This window comes from Falco biarmicus, chromosome 13 (genome assembly GCF_023638135.1).
Source record: "Falco biarmicus isolate bFalBia1 chromosome 13, bFalBia1.pri, whole genome shotgun sequence".
Lineage (NCBI taxonomy): Eukaryota > Metazoa > Chordata > Aves > Falconiformes > Falconidae > Falco > Falco biarmicus.
The window spans coordinates 23470549-23484914 of record NC_079300.1 but is presented as its reverse complement, the minus strand read 5'-3'; the positions used below and the strand labels follow the sequence as shown (position 1 = coordinate 23484914).

The 14366-nt window shown below is 46.5% G+C and overlaps 1 protein-coding gene and 1 long non-coding RNA gene across 2 annotated transcripts in view; both read right to left on the bottom strand.

Moving 5' to 3' along the window:
- The window catches only part of LOC130158284 (vesicle-associated membrane protein 2-like), a 47821-nt gene extending 45815 nt beyond the window's left edge, over window positions 1-2006 (bottom strand). The window contains exon 1 of the mRNA XM_056358893.1: window positions 1822-2006. Within this exon, the coding sequence (XP_056214868.1) occupies window positions 1822-1823 (2 nt within the window). The 5' untranslated portion in view covers window positions 1824-2006. The remainder of the gene's footprint in view (window positions 1-1821) is intronic.
- LOC130158285 (uncharacterized) lies at window positions 874-1625 on the bottom strand. Its single transcript, XR_008825230.1, has 2 exons — window positions 1154-1625; window positions 874-1054 (listed from the first exon to the last, which is right to left on the bottom strand). It is a non-coding gene; the product is annotated as an uncharacterized LOC130158285 (long non-coding RNA).
- Window positions 2007-14366: the final 12360 nt, after the last annotated feature.

Genomic DNA, 14366 nt, shown 5'->3' with positions numbered 1-14366 from the left:
GGTGTAAGATTAGAAGTAACCTCTGCAGAGTATTTGGTGCTCACTAGCAATTGGCTTCTACAGCCCTGTGAACTACAACTGTAGCTGCTGCTACAAGTCAGTAGCTAATACACAATTATCTCTGTTGTTCATCAGTAACTCAGAAGGTACTGGGACATGATATTCATGCAGATGTTAAAAAAAAAAAGTTTTCATTACAATATCTGGCAATGAAACAGAAGCCAACTGACAATGACAAGCTGCTTATTTGTCTTGGCTTCGTTTCAATTATCAGACTGGAAGTCTATATGGCCAAAGTAGGCAAAAACTGCCTTCTTTTCTTCTGATTTTTGTCAGAAGTCTGATGCAAGTCCCCTATAGAAGAGGTATGACCAAGTTCTACTAGTGTCACCCTTTCTGCTTTATTTAGAAATGCTCTCTTGAAGACCTAGACACGCCAAAACCAAAACCTATACCGATTGAGTTAAACATTATCTGAATTATTGCTTTGTGTCTTAACAGCTTCGATCGTATAATACCGCAGCAGCAAACTCTTGTATTAATCACAGAAAAAAATCTCACATATAAATAAAAGTATTTGATGTCATCATCTGGCTCCTGATATAAGCACAACTAGGCAACAGAAGCTTACAATGAACTGCCTTTTGCTAGATGGAGTTCAGTGTTTACCTAAGGAATCTTCTTTTAGATAAGTTATTTTTTTTTCCTTCCAAGGAGTTCCTTGCTTTGGAAACATTTTAGACAACATAGACAAAAGCTTATTGTCTGAGATATTATATAGGAAATAACATTAAAGAAAAAAGCAAACATTTCACAATATGTGATGGTAGACTATTCTGAAAAACCCTCGTGAAGAACAGTTAGTTACTGGCAATATTTTAATAGTAATTTAATCACAGATTGCCAGGACTGTTTCCACTCCTTATCTTCTCTGAATCAACCAAGCTCCAGTTCTTCCAAGAGCACCCAAAACCAGCAGATATTTGGTCCCATACACCAGCACATGAGTGACTCTTTGCTTTAGCCATCTTCTCTGGCGGTCCCTTAGGAGTCACTGGGAATGCACAGTGAATTGAGACAATAGTGAAATGATGCGTTCAAGCCACCTGAATTCTTTTGTGAATGAACAGGGGGCTGATCCGCCCCTACTTACCTCAGCACACTTGTTTCAGCACTGACTTTGGGGGGTTCAGCACTGCCTAGCAGAGAGCGTTAATTAAAGCGTTGATGCTCAACGTAAGGGCTCGGGAGAGGTATTTGAAGAGATGCAAGCAAGAAGAAACGGATTATTATCCGGCGCTGCTGACAGGAGGCCGTGGGTGCTGGGGATGGGGCTGAGCTGCTCAGGCTGCCAGTCCTGGGGAGGGAACGTCTCACGGAACAGCGAGGACAGGCAGGACCCGCTGGCCGTGGCTCCGCCGGGTGACTCAGGCAGTTCTGCATCGCTGCCTCGGACCTGTCGAGGGTCTCGGCCCCGCGCTGCCCCTCGGGCCGACCCGGGTCAGTACCGTGCCAGCCACCCCCTCCCGCTGCCCGGCGGGCGGGTACGCCCCGCAGACCCGCCGAGGCTCGCAGGTTGCTGGCAGCAGCAGCACCACACCGGACTTCGGGGCTGCGGGCACCGCACACCCCCGGCCCCGCCCGGGACCCCCGCTCAGGGCGCCGCAGCCCCCTCCCGCCCCCAGCCCCAGCCCCCCGCCGCACGGAGCCGCCCCCCCGGCTGCGGGAGCAGCAGGGCAGCGCCCCGCGGCGCCCCCCGAGCCCTACAGCCCCGCGGCCGCCCGCGCCCCGGGGGGGGGGCCGGGCCGCCCCGCTACTCACATGGCGGCGACCGAGGGGCGCCGGGCGGCTCCGGCAAAGATGGCTTTCGGCGCCGCTGCCGGCAGCCTCCTAGCACCGTCGGCGCGGCGGCGGAGAGAGGAGGGGTAGGCACCGGCTACTGAGCATGCCTGCGCCGCACATCACGGAGCGGGGAGCGGCGGGGCCCCCTCCCCACCCCCGGCAGGTCCGGGAGGGACGGGCGCCGCCGCCGCCCCTCCCCCTCCCCTCCCCCCCCCCCCGCGGGCGGGAGCTGTCCCGGGGCGGCGGGGCCATCCCGCCGGGGGTCCCAGCTGGAGACCTTCGTGCGTGCCTGCAGCCACCGGCCCGGTCCCCCCGCGGGATGGGGGAGGGCGGGGGGGCCGTGACGGGGGGTACCGCGGGGCAGAGCCGGCGGCGGGTGGGCAGCGAGGGCAGCCGTGGGTGCTTCGGCAGGGGCGTCCCTCGGGCGGAACCGCGCCCTGGCCCCGGCCCGGCGCTCCTGGCTCGGGCTCCTCGCAGCCCCCACGTCCCAGCTCCCCCGAGCCCCCTGGCTAGCGCAGCGCTGCTCTCGCTCGCCCCCGGCCCGGTGCGGGGCCGAACACCCGAGGCAGAACGTGCCCCTCTGCGGCCATCACGGGCTCCAGCCAGACACCAAGGACGCAGCAAGCCTACGCCGTCATTTTCTCAAGAAGTGGGACCTTGCTGTTGCTGTCCGCAGTGACACCTTGCTTCGGTTTAATTGTAAAAAGACACTCCACCGGTCACCGCTGTCCCCAACTTTCCGCCAGCCTCAGTGACAGCTAGCACAAGACTTTAAAACCAGGCATCCACCCAAGCAGGGCGAGAGCTTACCCAGAACACAGCCAGAACAGATGCTTCTGCAAGTATCTGGACCTCAGATCCTGGGATTCCTGTTGGGGATAAATGCATCTGCGTTATCACATCAAATCTGTGTCTTCTGCGTGCAATGACTCCTCAAAGCAACAGGCAAAGGTGCAGGCGTTAGGGGTGAGCGGCGCATCAGCCCCGGTTTCCAAACTGGGTATCATCAACCAGCTGAGTATTTTCATGGAAAAAGAAAGTAGCCAGCGCGTGTGACAGCACCCACAGCAGTGGCACACAGCCCAGCCACCAGACACTTGGTTATTACCTAAATCCAGGCTGAGGTGCTGTCGCGGCCTGGTTCAGGTGCGAGCCCCCAGCCACCAGCGCAGACGGGGAAGCAGCCCCTTGGAGCGGTGCAACACCCCAGAGCAGCGGGGCCACAAGGACCTTCTGCCTCTGCCAACTCAGAGCTTGCTCACTGCGTTGAAGACTCATCATACCTACTGCCACTGGAGGGTGAGATTCTGTCTCTTCCACTGAAGCTAATTATTTGCATGAATAAATAAATATCACTTAGGGCAGCACTTTGAGCTCTAGTTTTCTACATTCGACCACATCGCTGAGGGCTTGCTCACATATTGCACTCATAACAGCCTGGCCCTGGGAAACGTTTCCCAATGGCAGTAAAAAACACTTCAAACTGGATTTTCTCTACAAAAAGCTGGAGTTTCAACCAGCTGACATGCCCTGATGACAATCGGAAGATTCCTGACTAGCTTTAAGCTATACCCATCCACAGACCGCTTAGCTCAGCACTTCCCATCTGGAATTCCTCCGTAACTCTTCCCTCCTGAGGATGGTTTACTTTTCAGACCTCCCAGACAAAGATATGTTTACATAATGTGCCTATAGCATACAGCCACGCCAACAACCACACACAGACTTAACCCCAACGTTGGGAGCACCTGCTACTCCTTACTTACTATCTCCTTACTCCTCAAACCCAAACCACATTGGAATCCCGAGGAAGTGAAGAGCCATGGCTGGCTGGTGTGGCCAGGAGCTGCTGGGACAGCAGCACCCACTGCCCAGACCTTCCTGCGGTGTGGCTTCACGTCCCTGCTATATGGAGAGTGGAACAAGTAACTACTGATGCCAGCCCAAAGCTTGTAAGACTGAAGGAAGTCCTAAAAACCCCCAAACCCAACATGAAACGGTTTAAATATACAAACTATCCAGAGCACACGATCCAGTGTTCATGCTGGCTTCATGCCAGCTTTATCCCAGTTGAAGGAGAACAAAAAATACCCACGTAAGCATAAAGGTAACGTGGCAGACAGGCATCGCCTGCTTTAGTGAAAGTGTGCCAGTGCAGGGATAATGCTTCAAATGTTGTGAATGTAATGCAGAACAAACTTAAGCTAGATCAGTGCACCACATCATATGGCCACAGCCTTGATCTGATACAGGAGAGCACTCAAAACCAAATTAAATAACATCACTGGACTAAGACCTTACTTGCTGAAGAATTTCCTGCCGGCTAATGAAGGCATCACCATTCCGATCCAAGGCGGCTCACGATCCTGAAGTCAGTCCACAGTTAAAGTGGGGGACATTTCCCTTTAACCCTACATTCCCTTGAGATCACGGCTTGCCATGAAAGGCTACCAAAGCCTTTGGTGTAAGAAGAGATGCAGAGACACCCTGTGGTGGGAAAAATAATATAATCAGAATTAGTTCAAACAAATTTTATTTAATTAAGACACAGAACTGGATCAGAAAAACTGCATCCTGGGGACAAAGAAATCTTTCCCAAGTTGCTAGTCATGTCATTTCCTCCCTCCAGACCTCCTGTCCTGTCTGACATCTTTTACCCTGTGTGTTTGCATGACAGTCCCTGCCACAAAGATTTTACCTCTTGTTCTGTTTGGTTCTTTTACCCCAGGGGTATCAGCCCGGCCAGGGCTGCTGTGTGCTGCTGCAGTTGGAGGGATGGCTGTGGAAACGGTCCGTTTCTGAAAAAGTTTCCTGCATCTTTAGCCTGTGAGTCCCATCTGTAAATTGTTGGGTGTTTCTAACCCCATCCACAATTCATACTTTGTCCTGAAGTCATCTTTATAAATATAACGGCAGTCACAGAGACACCAATACACTGCTCAGATAGTCCAGGGATAAAAGCCGTCAACAGCAAGCATCAGTGCAAATCAGTTTTGACATCTGAAGTCTTGCAGGTACTAGATTTTGCTTAAAATTAACTAGCGACAACCTGCATGTACAACGCTGAGGTTCCTGAAAATGCTTCTGTGCAATCTTCATCTGAAGGAAACTTGTTTTGTCCCAGATCTACAAGTAGGATTCCTGTTTTAAAGACCTGTTATGTAATCTGTAAATTTAACAGACTGACCATACAATAAATCTCAAGGCTAACCACACCAACAGTTACTGGTTAACCTGGCTCACAAAACAAAAAAGCACTATTGCTGTTGTTAAGTGAGAAAGGTGAGGGCAATTAATTGGTGCACTGAAAGCAACAGTAGTCACATTTCACCAGATTCAAGCACAGAAGAAAAGCAAGGCAAATAAATTAATTATTCAAATATTGGATATTCAAATCTTTTGATCTGGCAACACATTTAAGCATAGGGTTCAAGTACAGGAGGAATTCCCCCTATGTCATTAGAATTAATTATGCTGGAAACCCAACGTAGCCAGACAACTTCAGCTTTAAAAGAAGAGAAATGAAATACTATACAATATATGTCCAAAGTACAATTTTTTGGAAAAAAAAATTGACTAAATGGCTGCATAAACAACCCCTTCTGTGTACCTTCAATTCTTTGTCACCAGTTTCCGCGTATGTACACATGTACTTTCAGCATTACATTTTCCTCTCTTGATCTTTTAGACAAGCAGAATTACTGCTGGAAGATCTGTGAGGAGACGCCTTTGAAGCTCACTTGGCAGAGGCAAGGAGGATTCCTGCCTCCCCGGTTGCAGGGTTTATTAGCTACAGGTTGCTCTGTTCTGCAAAGCTTCACCTCAGCACCACTGTGTGCCTAAAATGGGTCCTGAACTTGCAGATCGTTTCGTCACAAATTAAAATCTGAAGTCTAGCATCGTGAGGCGTGTCATTTTCTTTCATTCACAACTTTTATTCGTTCTCTAATAGCACAGCCATTCTTTAGTGACAGCTTCCTTTTACAGGTCAATGAACTGTTTGTAATTTCTTTCATAAATAGCCTTTTTCTGGCATTTCTGTGGGATAAACAGGTCCAGCTTACCTAGGTTCTCTTAAAAAGCTGGCTGTCCTGTTACCAAGCAGGAGTAGCAAGGTGTGTCACTCCGTTCCTTCGAGGTATTTTAGTTTCTGTTTAATAGGTGTCAACATACGGTTTTGGTAAATTATTTTAACACAATGAGAAACTGTTTCATGCAAAACATGTTGATCCTGCAAAGCATTTGCACAGCGAGTCCCTACGGCCTCTGTATGTCCCGCTGTAAGAACTGGTCAGAGAACTGTTCTTAAAAGGCTGGGGAGGGGAGGAGGATATGAAGAGTAAAATCAGAAGAGTGCATAGTTCAGAACGGTTGCCAATTTTGTTTTTAAGCATACCAACACTGTGTGACTTGTTTTGGATGATTTGTGGAAAATATTTTGAACAGGTAGCAACAGAGAACCACTTCCAGTCATTAGGAGGGGGCGAACGTGACCCTCCACCTCAAGCAACCAAAAGTTAATGCAATTAGCAAGTATCGAATGTAGAGCAGAGAGACTAATTCAATCAGAGAGGCCAACGGGCTAATTCTTGGAGACAAAGCAATGCAAGGCGGAAATGCAGACTAATCAACTGCTTTATCAAAAGAAAAAGGAAATAATTTCCAAGCCTTAACTAAAATCCCCTGTTGGTTCTTCATCTTTCAAGGGTTCTGGTTTTTGCTTTGCAGTGTTTGCTTCATCTCACATTTGTTTTACTGCTTCTGTTTTCTGCACAAAACTGTTTCACTGGCTCCTGGTTCTTTGCTTTTCCCAAATGAGCCACCGCCTCTGTTCGTTTTCAGCAACCAGCCTGATCATGAAAGTGAGCGCGTAGAGGGAAATATTTATTGTATTTAATGTCCAAGCCTACTTTCTCCAATTACGTGGAACAGTGGTTGAGAAAGAATATCCAGAGTCGCCTTGTATCTGCAGGATTTTCCAAAGCTGGTATTTGCTCCATCTGACAGAAAGCGGCTGCTCACTGATCTTGACTAAACCTTCTGCGTAACTCTGGACACTTCCAGGTTTGGAGAGGAACAGATCCAAACGTCACCAGGCGCAACACAGTTAGAAAGAGGCTTTCGAAAAGCTACTCGGACTTCTGCTCTCATCTGAGCAGGTGCTGCTGTTATGGCAGATGAAACGAGCTGGCGCAAGGGAAAGAAGGGACTCCCAGAAGAAAGCACAGGAGATGGGAAGCACAGCCAAAAAAAGCGAGCACGGCTATTTAAGAAGAGATTTTCTGGACTGAGCCTCTTCTCTGGGTCTCCTAAGAATAAACTGTAAGTACACCCAAGGCTAAGTTTTGTATACATTTTTAACAAAAATTTTGTAAGTATTCCCAGAGCACCTTTCAAAGAGCCACAGATCCCTTTGTCACCCAGGCTGGATTAGCTGTCCCACACACAAGGGGACAGTTACAGGCAAATTAAATAACTTAACCTAAAAAACTAGCAAGTCACTGGCAGAAGTAGGTATGAAATCCAGGTCTCCAGACCTTGTGTGTCTACATCTTTATCATGTAACCAATTCCCTATGCTTTCTCCCACCCAGCAAGAGAAATCTGGAGGGGCAGCATCTCTATTCCTCCGCATACACACAGGCGCTGCCAGGTGTGACAACCCAGGACAATTTTCTAGGAACAACATTGCCGCAGTTAGTGGCACCAGTACACCCAGCTCCAGGGTGTAACAGGCAGTAGCAACATATGGGCAGCAGCCAAAAATCACTGTTTGACAAAGTTAGTACTACCAATTCTCTTGAACCAGAACATAATTATTGCTTATGTTCCTGTAATAGTGCCTTTATGCTTACTACTTTTCAGATAGATGAAGAAGGGGGACCAGGGATGGGGGGATGGACGAGACACAAGCAATTCAAAACTATTCATTTTTTAACCAGATGAAGCAAAGCAAAAATGAGTTTGAGCTAACTACTTTGTGCATGTATTAGCTTTGAGCTATCACCATCACTCTTACGGGATTTGAAATTCTTTTCTTGGGTCTTTGTACTTAATATTATTCTTCCCTAACGTTAGGTAAACTTGGTGTGTGCATCATGCTAAGATCAGGAGTAGTTTTCCAGTAAATGCCTTTTTTCATCCATTACAAGAGCAGTTTTCTGCACAGATCTCCTAAAAAGGAGTCTGTCTTTGATAATTATCATGAAATTACTGTCTTAGCAGGAAGTACATGCAAGTCTCAGCAATTACTCAGCTAACTACATTAAGCTTGATAGCCACAGCAGCTGGTTACAAGCTCAACATAAGATTAAAATACGCTAGCCAGAAATGATCCTGAGCGCCACATTCTTCTCTCAGACTGATCCAATTGCAGAACAACCAATACCAAGGGCTTTGCTTTGGGATTTATCTTGCTGCACTGCTGAGGAACTGGACTGGAAACATAGTCAAACATCCAAGGAATTAGTGAATTACAGCTGTGAATTTTCCCTGTTGTCCATAACTTTACTGAAGCACACATTTGGGAGACAGCCAAGTGCAAACAAAGCAGTAAAATCATGCTTTCTAGGCCTTGATCCTTAGTCTTAAGTGATGAATGCAGGTTTTCCCCAGTTTGATTAAAAAAAAATAAAAATCAAAACAGTAACATAGCATCCTTGTCCCATGGTACACTCACATTAATGGAAAGTCAGCCAGTCTTCAGACTTTGCTGGATGTATTTCCACAGATGTTGCATAGCAGTTGTTTTTTATAAACATTAAGTCATCAGGGCCTACAACTTTCACAGTGCTGTAGCCAAATCAGATAATCTCTACAGTTCAGCACCAATTTGTGAGCTCTTGTAAGGGATTATGTAGGTTAGTGTCTGATTTTGACATACTATTTTGCAGGCTGCTCTAGGTGAACCTGCTTTAGCAGGGAGTTGAACTAGATGATCTCCAGAGGTCCCTTCCAACCCTGACCATTCTGTGATTTTATATAATATAATGGTAAATAACTCTATCCAGAGTGCTTTCCTTTCAACCCTTCCATCTCTATTCAAGGATAGTGTAATACAGGGTTTTATCTACTAGCCAGCATAATTATTAGCGCATGACAAGTATAAAAAGAACCTTTATGATCGCATAGGTGAAGCCTACTTGGTCAGAAGCCTGTAATTCAGACACACAGAGCTGTATGAAATTTGTCTTCATGCAAACACACGAGGCTCATGCCACGATCAGCCAGAGAAAAGCTGTACATTAAAGAACAGAGTAGAAAGCTCCTACCTAGCTAGATGACTTTTTTTAAATTTTTTTTTACTGTTTTGTTTAAACGGTGACAATCCTTTTAACCCTGTTCTGAAACTAATGCCCTGTCACTGCCATCAGAGCACCAGAGCCAGACTCTCCTTTTCCTGTCTGTTCCCATTTTCTGGGGGTGCCCACAGGCTGCACCTGCTCCTCCTGTCCCAGGAAAAGCCTCGGGAAGGGCTCACACTTCACACACCAGCTGCTCCTGCTGATCTCATCCATCTAGGGAGCGCACAGGTTAAACCCCTCACCTTTCCGACTGTTCTAGGCCTCAGGGAAGAAGTCCGCTCTTTGAAGACAAGAGGAGATGTTTACACAGGAAAGGTTCCAAAAAGCTGAAGCCAGCACGGGAGGAAATATGTTCTTTAAGGCACCCGCCCTCTGGGAAAATGTGTCCGAAATGTGAAATCCTCGTCTGCCAGAAATGCGAGACGCTGCATTCAGAAAGCAGCTTCATTGCCCACAGCCTGCTCGACCATTATGACAGAGGAGACAACGCTGGCTCCAGTATGTTGGTTGCAGAGAGTCGAGTATGCAGAGGCGATTAAAGGTTTGCTGCGCGTGTCTTGCTGGTCCCTGACCACATCCAAAATGCTACAGCTGGGATCCGTTCAGGCTGACTGGATCGTTGGTCTGTGCAACCTGTGTGCGTCAGCACTTACAACGATGCTGTAGTTATGTAGCAGATGTACCATCACTAATTCAGCTAGCTTAAACTCTGCAAACAAAGATCTGTAAGTAGGAGCTAGAAGTTTCTGAGCTATTAGGAACAGGGAATTGTTTCAGAAACATTTCCAGAGTTTTGTTTTTCCTCTTGAGGAAACAAGATTATCCCATTGAGCTGCAACAGAGAAAGTGAGTATTAAATGCAGAACCACTGGGTCATTACGCTTATTTGTGATGTCTAGGTACGTTTTGCTGTTGTTTGTGTTCTGGAACATTAAACTGTTTATTTTTAAATGAACTAACACTGGTATGGCATTTGATGGGAGAAGGGGGCTTTTAAAGGCTATCCTAGCCACAAAAATTGTAGATTACATTCAAATTCCCTTCTAGAACTTCTGAACTTTTACAGACTTTCAACTCCTAACTTACGATCCAGCACCTCTCCTTAAAAGGAGCAGTAACGATCACAGCTCACAAAGTATTTAAGCTTTCTTTGGGTTTAAGGTCTGTGTAGTACAGCACCAAGCAGAACAGCGCTGGAAGTCGAAGCGTACCAGTGGAACCCACACCTTGAGGTGTCTGTCCCCACTCCCTTCCCAACGCATGGAAGGACCTGCCCAGCACGGTGAGTAGCCAACACGCAGCGGTAGGTGGCATTAAGGTCCAGGCATACACAAGACTATTTGCCTTTATAGAATCCATAAATTCCATATAAAATCCATAAAGGGTAAGGGTGGAAGTAGCCGCTGCAGCGGGTCACCCCAAGCCTAGCAGCACGCATCTTCTCCTCCCAGGCCAACCGGCCCGACTCCGTACGCAGGGTGAATTCCTGGCTACTTACTTGGTAAGGAACAGGCTAAACAGACTTGATCTCACACAGACATTAATATTAACGGTTCTTTTATTTAGCCAAGCAGACAGAACATGTGCCGGGGAGTCTGGACCTCTGTTTCACCACTCCTTTTCCTATGTTCCCAATCCACTAGTCCACAACGGAAAGGACTCTGTCCTCCCCACTCCCCTTTTGGCGCTGTTCCATTTTTGTTCCAATGAATGTTTGGTAAGGGAACTGGAATCCAAATTGTATTTTTTCTGTCCCTAGAGAGCACTTTAACTCAACTCCGCCATCCATTCTTGTGTGGCGGTTTTGCACTTCCCCTTGGAAAAGGGTTTCGACAGGAGGAACCCAGAGCTGTGCACACAACATTCCCACACTCCGCAGTATCCTAAGCAATACCAGCTCCCCCCGTGGGATGTCAAAAGGACACCCAGTGCTCCTTATGCAAGGGAGATGAAGAGACAATTTCAGAAACAAGAATGAGCTGCTTTGCCCATGTCACACAGGCGGTCAGATGGCAAATGCACGCTCAGAGAGGGCTCACGGGGCAAAGCCCGTCAGGTCAGACCCATAGAAGAAAACCTCACGCAGGATTCACCATCGGAAACCACTACCAGGTTCCCCACTTCTGCCCAGACTGGGTGGTTCTGGGCACCCGCAGCACGTGCCCAGTTGCCCTGCCCAAACACAGACTTCTAAAGCCAAACATTAACATTACCTCTCACCAACATCCTTGCGCTACGTTTCCATGGGGCTTGACTGTGGCTTCCACTCATTTGCTTCATAAAAGCCAAAAGATGCCTGGCAAATCAGAATTAACCTTTTTCATTTCTCTCTGACTGCTATTCTGAAATTGTGACCCTTCACAGGTTTCCCAAGAATAAGAAATTAAGAAATGTATATTTCTTAGATATAAAAATTAAGAAATAAGAATTAATAAATACATATTCATTCCCATCCCTCTTCATCAAGCAATCCAAGGGAAATTTCCCCAGATACCCCCCTGAGGAAAAGCAAGGTGACAGACCGAAAGGACAAAGGACTCATCACAGTAGCATTATTTTACATCTGACAGTCCAATCCAGTAAATCCTGCTAAAACAGGTTACACAGTTGAGACGGCTTTTAGCCAAGTGTTCTAGAGGTGACTTCACAAGCACGGTTCTAACAGCATCCAACGGGCAGAATTCCCTCCTGTGGTTTGCAAGAGGACAGACAGCAAGTTCCTCATGTGGGCTGTTGGGCTGGAGAGGCACCCAAATAATCGTAGCATGGACACCCAGCTCATAAAGGGAAACCCTTCTCCTCTGGCTTCACCAACAGCTCGTGCTATTTTGCCGTAATGCTGTTTGAAGCACAGCTAGTAACGTGGGCAAGGCACCTCAGTTCCCTGCTCAGCACCAGCAGGAGCACATACCCTTTTCTTGGTCAGTCGTGGAGCCAGGCCTGGAAGGAATAACGACAAGATTTTTATTATGCGCGGAGGCAGCGCAAGCAGCGCAGTACTCAGGTCTCCTCAGTAGCATTAGCTGTTGAAATTACTGCATCTTTCCTGGGCTAGCTAACAAAATTTGGTTGGTCCTGCGTATTCCTGAGACCACTCTTGCTCCACCTGTGCACTCGGTTTTACACAAAAAAAAAATCCTCAACGTCCCCATGGGAACGTTAGAAACCCCAGCTCTGCTGAGTCACCAGCCCCTGAACTAAGGGGTACGGGGCTGTGCCCCCGAGGGCAGTGACCCGTGTGGGCACGGTTACACACGCTGCTCCCACAGACGGCGTCAGCTCTCGCATCCATGCCACCTGAACGGATTCTCTAAGGAAAGGCAAGGCTGGTTTTCCAAACTGACAGGCCAAAACATGAATGACTAGCAGTTCCTATGTCCATTTAACCACTGGAGAGTCTACAATTATGATCTTACCGTGACTGATCTGCAAAGATACTCCAGTTAGAGAAACAATTTCACTACTAACCGCAAGCCCAGATGATACCCACCCAGCCAACAGCAGGCAGATGTGCCTCAAGCGATTAAATAGTCATCAGTGAGTGCTGTAATCAGGCAATAAACCACTACCTTGAGCTCAATCTGACTTTTATCGTGAGCCAAGCCAGAATGAGGCACATTTGTCTATTAAAAAAAAAACCAAAACCACCAACCACCACAGGCACATACAAACCGTGAGGTCCAACAGCAACGCAGCCCTGCCGTCTCGTATGGCAGCACTTCATAAAACTTGCTTTCCATCAGGACAGCTCCACTCCCCTGCCTCTCAGCAGTATTATGCCAGACAAACTATTTTAAGAAAACTTGCCAACTGGAGGGCATTTTGTGAGCAAAGAATTTCAGTTTTAGATTTTAAAGCCAGCCCAGACACATAATTATTATATTAATACAATATATTGTGAAAAAGTAATAGAAATACTGATTACATACTTGAAAGATTTAGGCTTGAAATCATTCCTAAAGAATAAAGCTATGATCATAGCCTGACATATTAATTATTAAGAGCCTGTACTATTTAATTAACCAATTTCAATAGCTCTAGGAGATTAAAGAGGAATATTGGACTCTATTATATAAAATATATGAATAGGCTCTGTCAAAGGCATTCGCTACAACGTGAATGACTTGGCAATCTGTACATCATCAATAAAACTGATAAAAGCATCAAAGGGAAAGCAAGCCGCTCCAGTGGTGAGGGGCACATTCACAAGGAGCTCTTTCCCTGGAAATCAAATACAGGACAAGCAGGACTGTAAAAGCAGCAGTCATCACCATTTGTCACAAATCACACGACACAAGGTAAAGAAAGCAAACCCATCAAGTAATCATGCAATCAAAAGAAAAAACTAATAAAATAATGTATACGATATACACACTACATATACCAAATTTCGGTTGTTGTTTCTAAAGCAGTCTAGGTATCTTTTCCCCCTGTCCTGTACAATGGTGGCCTTGAGGAGCAGAGTTGGTTTAAGAAAGGTAATTTTTCCAAGGAAATGCGCAGTCTAGATTAGAAGTAATTAATGTAATGCAAGACCTTCTCAACTGAAGGTATTTTAGACCAAAGTTATAACTTTTGTTTCTTTTCTACACCTGCATAAAGCTACATCCTTTCCACATTTAAAAAGGTTATGTTTCTACTCACCGTTACGAAGAAAGTCTTTAAACTCTCATATTACAATCTGACCATTTGATGCCTTCTGAATTCTGCAAACTGTCTAAACTAATGGCTTAAAAGAAAAAAAGTACAATCCCACTCAGCCCAAATTAACTTACCATTTTAACAGTATAGCTGGATATTGGGAAGTAAGTACAGAAATAATTAACGGGCTCACATGACAGAATTCCAGCGTTCTCCTCTTGGAGGAGACACTGCGGAGAACAGGCCTTCCCTCCTACTTTACACAGAGCAGTTTATTTATTTATTTATTTTCTGAATGAAACCCTGTGTGCCATAAGCTGTAGCACAGATGATAGAAACCCAGGGAAAGTGGTGATCTGTTTACTAATACAATTCAGCAAACCAGTACTCCAACATGAAGTTATCACAAAATTAACCCTCGTGACCTTATAAACACTGCTTCGTGTAAGGCTCATCCCTGAGAGGTGAACCTGGAAAAGCATTCTGAGTTGTCACCTGCAAGGCAGGTTTCTTTACCCTTCCTCCCACCTGCTTTAAAAATGGAAAATACAAAAATTAAAAAGGGGGACATGCCACACCT